Source organism: Lichenostomus cassidix, chromosome 1, assembly GCF_008360975.1.
Source record: "Lichenostomus cassidix isolate B80296 chromosome 1, HeHo_3.0, whole genome shotgun sequence".
Classification (NCBI taxonomy): Eukaryota; Metazoa; Chordata; class Aves; order Passeriformes; family Meliphagidae; genus Lichenostomus; species Lichenostomus cassidix.
The window spans coordinates 8,352,085-8,366,457 of NC_139479.1; the positions used below are offsets into that span (position 1 = coordinate 8,352,085).

Here is a 14,373-nt window from a genome sequence, read left to right on the forward strand (position 1 = left end):
TATTATTTTTATTTAATTCTAAAATTTAATTGTTGTGTGGGATATGTTTCATAAATGTGTGTTAAAGCTTGTAATTACAAGAAAACTGTAATTTAATTTTATGATGAATTCTGAAATGTAGCTTCTGAGCAGGCACAATATTTAGTTTTAATGATTTTTTTATATGAAGCACTACCAGCTTTTCAAACCTTGTTATAGAGAAATAAAAATTTCTCCTCCATAATAAAATTTTTTTTCTATACTTGCCATTAAAAGGAAATAAAGAATATGACCCTCAATTTAAAGGCAAACGGAATGTATTTTTTAAAAAAAGATAGCAAATAAAAGTCATCTAAGTAACCTTAACAGCCATCCCTGCTCTTAAGGGTGAAAAAATTCATGCTCCAGAATATCAAATCATCTTAGAATTGCTGCTACATTTTAAAATGTAGTACTAAATTATTTGTTAAGGGGAAGAACTCGTAACAGCAGTTTGCTAAGGTATAAGGATTTCCTGACAGGCAGTTGAGCTGTACGTGGGCTGTAGGAGCAGGTGATATAAAACCTGAGAAAAACTGGATGAAATAAACCAGCATCAAAAATTACATGTGTGTCGTTGGTCAGTGTGGTAATATTATTCATATTGGCTTTCAGAAGAAATTATTTTTATCATAACCAGAAAGAATTCTTTCCTTAAGTTGGAAAAGTCTGACTAAGCACCTAATTCTCTAATGCTGAGCATTTCATTATTCTTCTAGTAAAGTCCATGATAGTTTATCCAGACTTGGATGCATTTATCCAAGTCTGGATAATACTGTTGGTATTATTATGTGCTTTGATATTGCACTCTGTAGTAATATGTAGCTGCAATTTCTTGTTCTCTGCACATCTTCCCCTCATTCCTGCCAGCCCTCATGGGAGCCCTGTGCAATGTCTTCAAACTTCAACCCTGATTCAACTAATTATCTAAGCATTTGAGCAATTTGTTTCAAACTGTGTAACTAATGAATTTAAACTGCTTTGTTAATCTGAGTCTTTTATAAAGACGAGATTTCAGGGTCTTCTTGATCTTTAATAATAAAACAATGAAACCTATAACCTTTTATAACACCTATAAAAGCTAACTGGTCTTGATTAAGTTCCTGGACTGTTTAACAGGCTGTGAAATCTCACAGTATGTGTGGCTGAAGATGTATTAATTTGTCAGGTGTTCTCTCTTATTACTTATCAAAGTAATAATACATAATTTAAAATGAACTAAACTTTTGAACTTCAACTCATATTCTGTGTCTGGGAGGTTCTTATTAAAATAAGCCAAGATTTTCATAGGTTGGTAAAAGATCATATTCTGTAACTATGTAGAAGAAAAGCCTTAAGTTCTAAGCAAAACTAATTCTAGGCGTATTTCAAAGCAGGAGTATTGAGGAGGCAAATAGTCTGTAGAGGTTGACCCTGGCTTGGATGTCAGACAACCACCAAAGCTTCTCTGTCATTCATCTCTGCAGCTGGAGAGGGGAGAGAAAATATAAAAAAAAGGTCCATGAGTTGAGATAAAAATAAAGAGAGATCATTCACCAAATACCATTATGGGCAGAACAGATTTGTATTAGAGATATTAACCAGATCTGTTACTAACAAAATCAAAGCAAGATAATGAGAAGTAAAATAAAATCTCAAAAGCACCTTCCCCCAGCCCTTCCTCCCCAGCGTTATCTCCTCCTCCAGTGGTGGAGGGAGACAGGGAATAGGTGATATGGTCAGTTCATCACATGTTTTTTCTGCAGCTGCTTGGGGAGAAGAGTCCTTCCCCTTCACCACTGTGGGGTCCCTCCCACGGGAGACAGCTCTCCATGAACTTCTCCAACATGAGTCCATCCCACAGACAGCAGCCCTCGCCAAACTGCTGCAATGTGGGTCACTCTGCCCTGGGGTCATTCCTTCAGGCACAGCCTGCTCTAGCGTGGATCCCCCATGGGGTCACCAGTCCTGCCAGAAAACTGCTCCAGGGTGGGCTCCTCCACGGGTCTGCAGGTCCCTGCCAGGAGCCAGTTCCAGCACAGGCACCCCATGGGTCACAGCTGCTTCTCAGGCATCCACCTGCTGCAGTGTGGAGCTCCTCCATGGGCAGCAGGTGGATCTCTGCTCCCCCATGGATCTCCATGTGCTGCAGGCGCACAGCTGCCTCACCATGGGCTGCAGAGGAATCCCAGCTGCTGTGCCTGGAGCAGCTTCTGCCCCTCCTGCACTGACCTTGGTGTGTGCAGGGCTGCTACTCTCACATATTCTCACTCTACTCTTCTCTGGCTGCAAGTACATCTGCACAATAACTTTTTTTCTTCTAAAATGTATTATCACAGAGGCATTACTACCAATTCTAGTTGGCCCAGCCTCGGCCAGTGGCACATCAGTCTTGCAGCTGGCTGGCATTGACTCTGATGGACATGGAGGAAACTTCCAGCAGCTTCTCAAAACCACCCCTGCAGCCCCCCAGCTACCAAAACCCAGCCATATAACCCAATACACTTCACTTAGGCTCTGCACTATTTTGCTTTTCTAAATTAAGGTCTGAAATGTCAGTAGGATTGATTCACAGAGCCCATACTTAGTCCTGAATAATAATGACTTTTTTGCTTTAAAACCGAGTGAACGTTGGCTAGAGAAGAGATAATGTTGAATTTGGCTGCTTTACAGAAAACATTTGAAAGATGACAGGCAATCATTTTTTATACTAAAGCAATATTAAATGTAACTGTAAAAGGAAACTGAAGAGATATATGGTTGTCATTTAAGCAATAATTTACTGTGTGCACCGATTCCATTAAATGGAACATACAAAAGTGCATTAATGATCCTTTAATGACTGCTTTAAATGAGAATTTGCAGTTAATTTCTAATATTAATTTTAAATCTTTATGCTTTCTTTTTGCTCCTTTGACTCCAAAGCAGAATAAATGACACTTCCTTGCACAGGACTGATAGGAATTCAGAAGTGAAAGATAGCATCTAAGATATATTGAGCAAATATTTAATAAATGAGAGAAATATTTAGCTATGACATGTTTCACAAAAAAACCTTCTGCAAACATGACATATTGATTCTCAGATTATTATTTTGTATTTTAATTTGATGGTTATACAAAGAATTTAGCAGAAAAGAAAGTTTTCTGCCATCTTGATTGAAGTAAAATTTACCTTACTATTTCTAAAAATAAGTAGTGACCAAGAGGTACCTGTTGTGTCATAAAATCAGAGAAAATGATGCTCTGGGCAGCAAATGATACCAAAATCCCTGCGTGTGGCGTAGATAAATTGCTATGTTACTGATGACACAAGTCTGCTGAGGTGTTTTCCTTCCATGTTCTACAGTTCTCCATTTCCTTTCCCTCTCCCACTGGGAAGCTCTGGAAACTTGTAAAATTTCTGAATTTATTCACATTATTCATGGCTGGAGCTTTGGGAAGAGAGAATATCAGGGAATTTAGCCTCTAATAACAATATGATAGAACTGAGCCACATTCACTGTCCCTGTTATGGATTGGTTCCAGTTGTTTTGATAGTCCATCAAATCTCAGCATCTCACAGGGAGAAACGTTCCCTTTGCTCCTGGGAAATGTGCCCAAACCATGCAGCTCTTTAATAGGCACTGCTGGCAAATGTCAAGTCAGTGTATTCTGCTGGCATGCCTGGGAGAAGAGGAGCTGTCAATTTCTTTCAATATCATTTACATTCTGAGGAAGCAGGGAGCTAGGAAACATTGGAGTTCTTGATATTTGCATGCTGCTTTGCAGCATTCATCTGACCTCAGAATATATTGGCATTTTCCCCTCAGATAGTTGGGAGTGCTTTTGAAACCAGGATGGTCCAAACCCATTAATCACTCCTGTTCTTTTCTGTGCTTGTGGCTTTCTACCATTGTGATGTTCCCTGACAGCTGAAGCATCTGTTATTCAGGAATTAAGTGCTAACGTCCCTGCTGCTACTAGAAAAAAATGTGGATGCTTTCCCAGCTATAAGTCTTACATATAGTGTGAAATTATGTGTCAGCCACTATTCATTGTATTATGTCGGTTGCTGTGGAAGCCTGAGCTCCTGCTACAAAGGATAAGGACTCTTCAGTGTTGGGGAACTGCTTATTTGTGAATAGTAAGGGCAGAGCTGGCATGGGTCACCTTTTCCTCTTTGTTCCAGTTCCATCATCTCTGGATCTGTTCTGGGATTTTTGAGGGGCAGAAGGAGGGCAGGTCTTTATTGATATTTAAATTGCAACTTCCCTGTGTCTAACTTGTTCTTTATTCTTAAAGATCTGTAAAATGCCACACTCTTAGGTCAAGCTTTCTTTTGTCACTAACCAATTCTGCAAGTAATTTGTTTTGCTTCCTAAATGGGCAGTGTGAGCTTCCCTTAAATATTTTTTTAATTTACCCAAACAATGTTGCTACAGGAATTTGTCAGTTAGATGCTAATGGATTCGGATTCTTTCTCATTAGAAATTTAGTGATATTCTGCATCTCTTAATGAATACTATTCAGAAGGGTTATTTAACTATGCCTACATTTTTAGAACATTTGGGATACACTGATACAAAACAAATCACTTGTTTGTACTTAGGAAACATCTGAAATGCTCTAAAGGAAATTAAAATGGGTAAATATGTTTTGGTTCGGGTTCTCTTATCTTTCCATTAACATTAAAACAAACTAATGAAAAAAAATCAGGATTACTTTAGAAGCGAAAGAACTTCTTATATAAACTTCCTTTTAGAATGTTGAATGGTATTTTTTTGTCATCACAGTTGGAGCTTTATTTTTGTTGGTCAGGAGGCTTCAAATGTTGGTAAACACAATATATTTAATGGCCATTCTCCTGTTCTGTGTTCTTTGGAAATATGCATTAGGGAATAAACACTGGAGTAGCTGTGGCAATGATGGTTCATGTAGATAACAAATTTTTGATTTGCTTTAGTGAGCATTATAAAACCAAATACACTGAATAATTTAACATAGTTAGTGACTTCACATTTGCTAGTGATACAGGTGCCTTTCATTCCAATTGAATAATACAGACTTTTCTATTATTTAGTTAAACTCTTCTGCAAACACAAAATAAATATGTTGTACAAGACTTCTAGTTTTGTAACATTTCATTAATGATGTTGTAAGTAAAGGTCAGTGGTACAAGATGATTCCAGACATACAGAATTTACATATCTCTGTAATCTCTCTTTCATATTTGTATGCAAGTGTGAATGCTTTTCTGTCTGCTGCCCTCTGTCTCAGTGCCTGAAAGGTATATTGTAAATAATCAGTTCCTAGCAGCTTTACTTTTCTGCCTTGTGTCCTTGTGAATGGAGTGGCATAATTTGAAACTCAGATTAACTTTTTAGGTACAGACCCATGCTTGAATTTTCCTTTCAAATAGCACTTCTGGGAAAATGCTGTATTAAAATACTCACTGATGGTAAGTGGATAGGTAGCCAATAAGTGAGTTGATATTTATTATCACAGAATACCTGAGACTGGAAAGACCTTCCAGAGATCATCCCCTCTTCAAAGAGTCATCTCTATTGTCTCTATTGATTTTTTTAGTATCTTCAAGAATGAGACTCCATAACCTTCTGTGGGCAGACTCATCCAGTGTTCAGCCACTCATGTTGGTTTTTTTTTTCCCTTATGACTAGAAAGAATTTCCTGTATTTCAGTTTGTACCTTTTGCCTATTGTGGTCTCACTGGGCATCACTGGGAAGAGTCTCCCTCTTCCTTACTCCCTCCCATCAGATATTTGTGTACACAGACAAAATTCCCCTGAGCCTTCTTTCCTCCTGGCTCACCATTCACACCTCTCAGTCTCTCCCTGTCCAACAGGTTCTTCAGTCCCTTTTCCATCCTTCAGTCCTGCCCTCCACCATCTTGTGGTCATTGCAGCCACAGCCCTGGAAGTTAAATCCTTAGGATCAACATCATCTGCAGAACTAGGTGTTGACTTGCAGGATCCATCCACTCACCCTCAATAATTGCATTGTGTTTGCTGTTGGCTGGGTGTGTTCATGTCTCTTACTGTGTTACCACAGCAGCCAACGAGGCACATCCTTGGAACAGGGAGGAGCTTTGCCTGAGGCAGCACCACGAGCTCTGAGGAGTTTATTTGTACACAAATGTTCTGTTGTGATGCTCTTCTTCATATTCTACATTGAGCAGTCATTACCTATTATTGTATTATTGATCCTGTGTGTCTTTAAATGGGTTGGTAAAGGTAGAACAAGCAAGCCCCAATGCCTGGTCTGAGCATCTACAAATGTACATTTTGTGCATATAGATAGGTGTGGATGTGCCTCTCACAGCCATCTGTCCGGCTGATGCCCTGCTGCTGAGATTGTTTTGCTGAATAAAAGCAGAAAGAATGAAGTTTGCTACAAGAAATATTATGCTGTAAGGTGCAAGTGGCCACAGCTCTTGTCTTGCCTCCAGCCAAGTTCCAGTACACTGACATTTCCTAAGAACAAACCAAAGCATTGCAGAGCTGGATTATTTACTTAAATGACTGCTAGCTATCAAATTGGAATTCCAATGGGAATGCTTATGGGTAATAAAGATGGCTATGGATTTTGCTAGAACCTTTCTCTATTTATTAAAGTTGCCTTGAAAGTGATATCTAAGAATGTTGTGTTTGGAGAGGGAAGTAAGAAAGAGTAAACAAAACTACTTTCTGGTACTTTAAAAACATTTCTGTTTTCCTTGATTATGTTATTCCACAAAAAAAAAAAAATCTAATTATGTCATATTACAAATTAATCTGAAAGGCCTTGTGATATCTTTTTTATTAATCTAAATTTACAATAAATATCTTTCAATTTGTTGTTTAAAGAAAATAGAAAATATGTTCATTTTTTCTGTGTAAGGTACATTTTCAATATACATAATTTTCAATATATTAAAGCAAGATGGATACCAGTGTGCTGTTTGAATTATTAAAAGACATTTTTCTTTTTACTTTTGACAGTTTGGTTGGAACAATTAATTAATATTAATGTTAGTTAACAAGTAAATATGGACTACAAACGTAGCTATTTAATAACATAGGACTAAGCTCAGTTTAATTACCTGTCAGTTGCAATGAGCTAAGAACATAAATACAAATTGCTCCCAGGGTTGCATTGATGGCAATAATTTGTTTGTTGACTACTCTCAGAGGGACTGAAGTGAAGTATGAAAAGAGGGTTAAAAGGTGGATTGCTGCACATCAATAAAGCTGCTGCAGGTAGTACAGACACTCTAGTGAACATTGGAGCATGGACATAAATTTCTCTTCTATTCCAGCAATTGCAGTCAATATCTTATTGTTTTAAAATTGAATCTATTTATTTTAAATATTTATTTTGACATTTCTGTAAAGTCTTGTAGAATAAATGCTACATCAAAATAGAAGTTGCTTTTCAAGAAAACTTCCTTGTCGAAAGTTATAAGACATATTATTTAGCAAGTCAGCAGTCATCTTTAGGAGATTTATTAATGTCAGTTGTAATTTTAGTAGGGTTTTTTTTTTCCTTTTTAGAAATACAAAGTTAATTTATTTAATGAAATTTCTGCTAACTCTTTCATGATGATACACCCATGCTCATAGTAAAACTATTTCCACTAAGAAGTGGAAATACTATACTAAACTTCAGCATTTTGATGGGTGCAATCCCACCTGTGTAATTTGTTGAACCATTAGAGAAGAATGAAGGAGTTCTCACACCCATTCTGTCTTTCGTTCTTATGCTGAAATATCTTGATTACCGTTGGTAAATAGAAAATAGTAACTTTTGTATTTTGTTTTCAACAGGTTCTCATTTCAGATTGCTGCAACAGCAGACAATTGTCTTCTTACCTTATACCCATACTTGGCATTACACTACCCTCAAGAAAAAATTGTCTGGAGAACCAGTAAGCAGTCAACACTCTACCTCTGAAATTATATTATGTCCATTAGTATTATCAATGTTTTCAGGGTGATAACAGGAATGTGGTCATCAAGGTAGCTTTTACCCTCATTAATTGCAGGGGGATGCTGCAATTAAACTTTTAAAAAACATTTAATAGCTTCGGGTTTTTTGTTGAAAATGAGGAAGTTATATAAATGATTAGGTAGTGTTTATTGAAAAATATTGAACAAACTGAAATCTTATGGAATGTGTTGTGAGGTGTTTAAAGTACGAATAAAGAAAACAGCCAAAAAAATAGAGAACAAATTAACTTAATTTGACTTGTACTGATAGACAGTGATCATGTGTTTTGAAGAAAGCAAGAGAGGGAAGTCACATGATGCTATTTTAAATGTAATCATTATTTGCCTGTTGGGAATAGTTTTCAGGTTTTTTTAACTATTGTCCTTGAAGGGACAAGGGCACAGCTATCTTTTAAGGCCTAATAAAAGCCTGTGGTCAGAGAGCAGAAATATTTTTATCTGCAGTATGTCTCCCTGCCTGCCTCTGTCTCTATATCTCTGCCTGTTTCCCCCCTCCTGAACCCATCTCTGCTACCTCAGTGATCTGTAATCTCTGTGAGTGGCTGTGCTTATGGCAAGAGATTGGGATCTTTGTATAATTCAGGTTGGAAGGAATCCCTGGGGCCATCTAGTCCAAACTCCTGCTTAAGGCAGGTTCAATATGTGGTGAATTATTACATTTTCTATGGCTGATTATGGGATCTGATGTATTTTGATGAAATAGAGAAGCTTTTCAGGTAACCAAGTCCTTAGATCTGACACAGATTTAGCCTCAAGGACCAAAGACTGCGTTAACTTAAAGTAAGTCTGTTACTCTGAGTTTTTAAGAGAAAAGAGAATTGGTACTCGGGAAATTGAGAAAGGGATTAGCAAGAAGGCAGGTGATGTTTTGGGTTTTTTTCATCCAAATAGAAGATAGGTGTAGGTACCAGATCATTCAGGGATCATAGGAGAATGAAATGAAGACAGGAAGGAAAAAAAATATTATCCCTTATAATGTGTATTTTTTTGTGTGTATGTGACCAATAGACCATTTTTGAAAGCTAGTTCCTTAAAGATTCTTTGTAGGTTTCCCTTGAGAATTAAGCCAAAAATGGGATGATGGTTTTATAAGAAATGCTCTCCCATCAGTAATGGGATATTCCTCTCCTGCATTGTTTGCTTATTGGTTTGTTCACAGTATCAATCTGTGTCAGTTTTGAAGCAAGGCATTACTGCTAAATTCCTTGAGTCTTTTTTATGTGCTTTTGTATAAACTGTGTGGGTGTGGAATGTGACCAACCCAAATCTATACAACACAGCATCTTTGAAAGGTACCCAGGAAGGCTTTGCTTCCCCTCTGACACCATGCTCTTGTTTTACTTGCTCCAGATGATCCAAGTGCCAGTGCCAGCAATCAAAAGTTAAAAGACAATCATACAGAGTTCTTCCTTCTCTTAGTGGTGTGTTTGCTTCTTTGGAAACTACACCTGGTGCCTCTTTTGTTCTGGATTGACATCAGAGGGTCCTCTAATCCTGTAATAAGCTGACATGAAAATGTCAGAACACCTGTAATTTTAGAACTCATGGATTGATAAAGTTTACTTCTGAGTTTGGTTTGTAAAATATGTTTGTCAAGTTTGAAAGAGCTTGGTAATGGTAGGCTGAGACTGAGCTGATTATACAGCTGTGATCAAGAAGCCCTTGAGAATATTTTGTTCATGACGCAGAATTCCTAAATTGGCATTGTTCTGATAGGTGCTTTTCAGCAAGTAGGAAGATTCATCCTGTAAAAAAAACATAGAGTTAATGGTGGGAGGGGAAAAAAAAAAAAGCATGAAGTTTCTTCTGGACCCCAGTCTAATGACGAAATTGAGATTTTCATGGGTCAAATAAAAATTTTTACTAGATTAATTGAAGTGTGAAGTAGAAAAAATATAGAAGCAGATATTAATTTATAATTTTTTAGAGCACAGACAATAAAATATATTTTCTCAACTGCAACTTGAATCTTGTTTTACAGACAATAAAGACTTCACCACTGGAGAAGTTGTTCTACAGCCATCTGTTATGCCACAATCACCTTCACATTCGGCTTCTGTTTCCTCAAGTTCTTTTGGTGCAACCCCTGGCTCAACCTATGAATATTCTCTGTGTTCAGGTATAGTGCAGCACATAAAATCAATGACCTTATAAAGAATGAGCCTCTTTTCTCCACATTGAATTATTTTTTCTTCTTAAATGCCAATAAGATTTTTGTATTCACAAAGGTATAATTTAATTTTATTTTTGCATAATTTAATGAAACATTAAAACTGCGACAATGGTATTAAAATACACCTTCAAGGATGGAGTCACATATATTATTTGTGCTATAAGAAAAATTCTTGTTTGTTTTCTTAGTTACCTTTTTGTCAAATGATACTGTTGCTGATGTTAACAACTAATAGTTAAAATATATGAGTTAATAAAAGGTCAGAATTTAGGGGAGAGAAAACCTAACAGAGGGAAGAAAAGTCCAAAGGCTTATACATGTAGGGGAGGTTAGACCTATACAATGATTGTTAAAGTGAACCAGCAGTGGCTAACAGGCCGAACTGCGTCTGTTGGAATTTTGTGTGAGACTGATCCTTTTAACATTGCTGCCTGTGGTTTTGTAAGCCATGCCTGAATTTATTTTTTGCTGATTGGGTAATACTTTTTTCTGAAAGTGAAATTAGATTTCAATACATCATATGTTATACTCCCAAGAATTGTGCATGTAATTTAAATTGTTTTTTCCTAAATTAATTTGACCATTTGTTGTCTGGCAGTTTTTTGTTCTTTGAAAACAATTGGGTGTAAAATATTTTTGTACTAGATAAAAATGGGAAGATAAGAAATCTTTCTGGTTTTTTTTTTCTTGTGTGTGTATCGTTCAGAAAGTACTTTTGAAAGTGATAGTGATGAAGATGAAAGTGAAGAGAGCGAAGACATAAGTGAAGAGAGTGAATTTTCGAGTGGAAGTGATGAGAGCGGAAGTAAACGTCAACTGTCATATTTCCCTGATGATGATAAGGAGGAGTATGTCTTCTTTCAAAAGACTGTAGCTGCTGTCAAGAGTTGGTTCACACTCTTTGGCTGGCCTAAGGGACAAAATCCCATTTCAGTACCACAGTCAATGAGACGGTAATTCATGTGTGCTCAGAGCTTACCCTGTCTGTCTCTTAACATGCTAACAGATCTACTCAGGTGGTTTGGGTATCATCTAAGGAATATAAACACACCCGAATGCACAGTTTTCTATTAAAACTGTAACTTCTATGTTGTTATTATATGAAGATGTAATCCAGTTAGTTTTTACTTTCTGAAATATGTTTTCAATTATGATGCCCTCGTGTATCATAGTGCAGTGTATGTTAAATTTGCAGTTCAGACTATATGTCTGTAAAACTGAAATTCTCATTACAGAGTGAACACAGTTGTAGCCATTGTCCCTTCTTTGGTGGCATTAGTAAGTGCTTTAAAAATAAGTCTTTTTTCCCCACATAATCTAAAGACAGAGAAACAGATGAGAAAGAATATTTTATAATCAACAGTCTTGCAAGCACCCTGGAAATATATCTGTCTTAGTTGCATCACTTAATTGATCTTATCTAACTTGGTACAAAATAGTGAAGAAGCCACTCTCCTGGGACATAGATATTTATAAATATGATAAAAATCCAAGTTATGTTTGGCAGAAAGCTTTGAGAAACACAGATTTATTTATGCAGGATTAAATATTCAATGCAGCTCAAAATTCTTACTTTATTATGAAAGTTCTTAAAGATTAAAAAGTGCTGTACTTTTCTACCTTGCTGCTGGTTTTTATTCATGTTTTTTTAATTATCACTGTGATACATGTAATTGTAGCTCATTTTGTGGTTTTTGGATAATAATTACACAGGCTTTTTCTCTCTTAGTGATGTGTGCATAGTCCAGCTAGCTGTTCCACAAGAAAAGGTTTTTAAACGAAAGTTTGACAGAGGTAAGAGTTTTTATGAGATGTTAATACATCTGCGTGGACAACCAATACCAGGCATTTCAGCAAGCCAGTCACTGCCCCTTGATCCAGTAGAACGAATGTTCCAGCTCCACTGGCAGCATTCTGAATTGATTTCTTTCCTCAAGTAAGTATAAATATGATGAAATATCCATGCATGCATCTTTTCTTTCCACTTTTTTTAATTAGCATTCTTCAAACATAATTCTAACTGAATGGTGTACTGTGGGTTTAGTGTTTCCTTTATACTTTTTGTGAGACAAGATTTACATATTTTTATGAAGATTACCTGCATTTTGCAACAAACAAAGTGTCCCTTGGTAGGATTATATCCAACACAGAAATTCTGGAGGAACTCTGCTTCCTTAGTTGCAAAAGATGACTTGTAACCTTTCTCCTTAGACAGACTCAGTAGACAGATCAAGTTTTTCATTAATGATCTCACCATTCCACTGGTGCTCTTGGTGACTCTTATGTGCAGTCTTCCCACTGAGATTTTCCAGGGATCTAGGAATCTTGAAAGTAGCATAAATGATGTTGGTTGAATACTTTAAAATGATGATAAGTGGATCCCAACCCATTTTGCTAAAAATAACAGCAATTGGAAAGAAATACTTAAGTGTTTCTAACGTAGTTCCTGGAGAATTTTTTTAAAGCTGTTTAATAGCTGAAGTTTAATAAAAGCCATCAGCTTTACTGAGCTTTGGCTGTTAAGTCACTGCTGTATTCAGAGCAGAACTGAAGCAGCAGCAGTTGCTCAAGGCTAGGTCCAGTGCCTCTGAACGTCAGTGCATCAATGACTGCCAGTTGTTGAGGTCAGTTGATTAGCCATGAAGTAGTAATCCTTTACAATCCTAGAAAAACAGCACAGGTTTTCATGGAAAAGCATTTCTAGCTGGACTTGCTTATATGTATTTTGATGATCTTGGAGGTCTTTTCAAATCTCTTCTATAAACTCTTCAGTAATTAAATTGGTGCTCATTCTGTGCTTGACATTACCTTTTAGTTTTCTGCCTCTCCTAGTTTGTGTGAATTCTGTAAGATTGCTTCATGGCCCTCGATTTATGGATCTACTTTTCTTCCTTGTACATTTTGGGTTTATCTAGAATATTTGCATTTCCTGACAGATGTTTATAGATCATAATACAAAAACATGTAACATCTGCACTGCTGGCATGACTGTATGTAGAAATGGGAAGACATCTACTGATGTCTTCCAGCCTGCTGAGATATGAGTAATTTTGGGATCTGCTATCCCTGCACGTTCCCTGTGATTTGTGGAAAGTCAGCAGACAGTTCTTGGCTTTCTTACACCAACCACTACTTTCTGGCCAGCGTAGTTCAAGTAAAGCATAACTTGTATTTTAAATTTTCCACTTGCCAAAGCAGGTGGAGTTTTCTGTGTTTCAAGCAACATTCCAAGTGTAAGTTTTATTGTCCTCCACTCCTTGGTTCATTACCACAGAAGGAAAGAAAAGCCTTGGGTATTTTACAGTACAATTGACAATGTCTTGAGGAAAAATACATTAACATTAATGTCTTTCTTAATGTGAAAGTATTATCTTGGAGAACTAGCATCATGTTAAATATTAACCTGAATGAAGAAGGATTTTGTTAAGGCAATGTTCCTCACTATCAAATTGCAGCCAATTATGGGAACATTCAGTTGTATAGAGCTTTGCTATGATGACATGTAACCCTGTTATACAGCTGTTCTTGGAATTAAAATTGTAGATTACATCTATTGCTATGTATTTACCAAGTAAAAACATCAAAAGAAAGATAGAAGACCTGAAAATATTAATACTTTATAGCTTTCTTATTTTTTCATTTGGGAGGAGCTGAAGTTTAAAAGGGATTTTCTGGGACAGAGTCTATTGTTAGTGGAAAATGAGAATTTCAGGCATGGTGAGTTTTAGGACCAGGCTACTAACTTGATGCTATTTTTGTGTCCCTGATTAAAATATTTTTGTTTTAAAAAATGTGCTAGATAATTGTAGGAAACGTGACATTTAACTAATTTGAAAAGATAAAGAATAATTTTTCAAGTAAAATGTGGAATCTGAAATTGTACTCTTACTAGAAAAACAGTTGTGTGAGAAGAGTAACAATTTGTCATGAGCCTAATTACAAACTGTGATATTTGACTTTTAATGTAAAAATTAAATTCATTTCGGACTGTATGGTACTGGAAAAGTATGATAATTTCATTTGAATGAAAAACTGGTTATAGAAGAAGAAATGCTAGTTTATTTTTATTCACATTAATCATTCTAAAAACTCAGAGAACAATTTAAGTCTGGATATACTATGATAATCTTCCTGACCTAAAAATCAGGAAACTTTTCTGCCCTCCTGAGAAAAATAAACCTCGAAATTCCACATTGTTTTCCCTTCTTTCCAGCAC

At 36.4% G+C, this 14,373-nt stretch overlaps 1 protein-coding gene across 1 annotated transcript in view; it reads left to right on the plus strand.

Moving 5' to 3' along the window:
• CFAP47 (cilia and flagella associated protein 47) overlaps positions 1-14,373 on the plus strand; it is a 255,123-nt gene that overhangs the window by 44,454 nt on the left and 196,296 nt on the right. The window contains exons 27-30 of the mRNA XM_085049413.1: positions 7,802-7,902; positions 9,966-10,103; positions 10,864-11,110; positions 11,887-12,093. Coding sequence (XP_084905539.1) covers positions 7,802-7,902; positions 9,966-10,103; positions 10,864-11,110; positions 11,887-12,093 — 693 coding nt within the window. The remainder of the gene's footprint in view (positions 1-7,801; positions 7,903-9,965; positions 10,104-10,863; positions 11,111-11,886; positions 12,094-14,373) is intronic.